The 531-nt window shown below is 57.6% G+C and overlaps 1 protein-coding gene across 1 annotated transcript in view; it reads left to right on the plus strand.

Annotated features, from left to right (window-relative positions):
• Positions 1-531, plus strand: part of MOB3A (MOB kinase activator 3A) — a 3,868-nt gene that overhangs the window by 2,208 nt on the left and 1,129 nt on the right. The window contains exon 2 of the mRNA XM_010144723.1: positions 233-435. Within this exon, the coding sequence (XP_010143025.1) occupies positions 233-435 (203 nt within the window). The remainder of the gene's footprint in view (positions 1-232; positions 436-531) is intronic.

The following is a 531-nucleotide window of genomic DNA, read 5'->3' on the forward strand; positions in this document are numbered from 1 at the left end:
GCGGCGGGAGCCTCCGAGGCCGGGCTCACGGGGTCGGCTGCCGCAGTGCTCTGTGGGGTGAGAAATCCGTACTTTGAACAGTCTGATCCGAACGGAAAGGAAAAGGGAGAGTGGAGCCCGGAATTTCCAGCGACAGAATTCTCGATCTGTCCGTTTTATCAATTTGTTTCAGCCCAAAGGAACCAGTTCGAACTGTGCTGAAGGTTCCTCGTGGTCCTCTCTTCCCTCCCAGGTACTCCCTTCCCCAAGAACTTCCTCCCGGTGGTGAAGAAGATTCTGTCCAGGCTCTTCCGGGTCTTTGTCCACGTCTACATCCACCATTTCGACAGGATCACCCAGATGGGGTCGGAAGCCCACGTGAACACCTGCTACAAGCACTTTTACTACTTTGTGAAAGAGTTCAACCTCATCGACACCAAGGAGCTGGAGCCCCTGGTGAGTGTCGGGGGGGCTCAGGGTACACGTTGGTCTGTTGGGGTCTGCAGCCAGAGCAGAGTCCCAGCGTGGTGGGGGTGGCGGGGGGCTACGGGG

The sequence above is a fragment of the Buceros rhinoceros genome, unplaced genomic scaffold (assembly GCF_000710305.1).
Source record: "Buceros rhinoceros silvestris isolate BGI_N320 unplaced genomic scaffold, ASM71030v1 scaffold32811, whole genome shotgun sequence".
Taxonomy (NCBI): Eukaryota; Metazoa; Chordata; class Aves; order Bucerotiformes; family Bucerotidae; genus Buceros; species Buceros rhinoceros.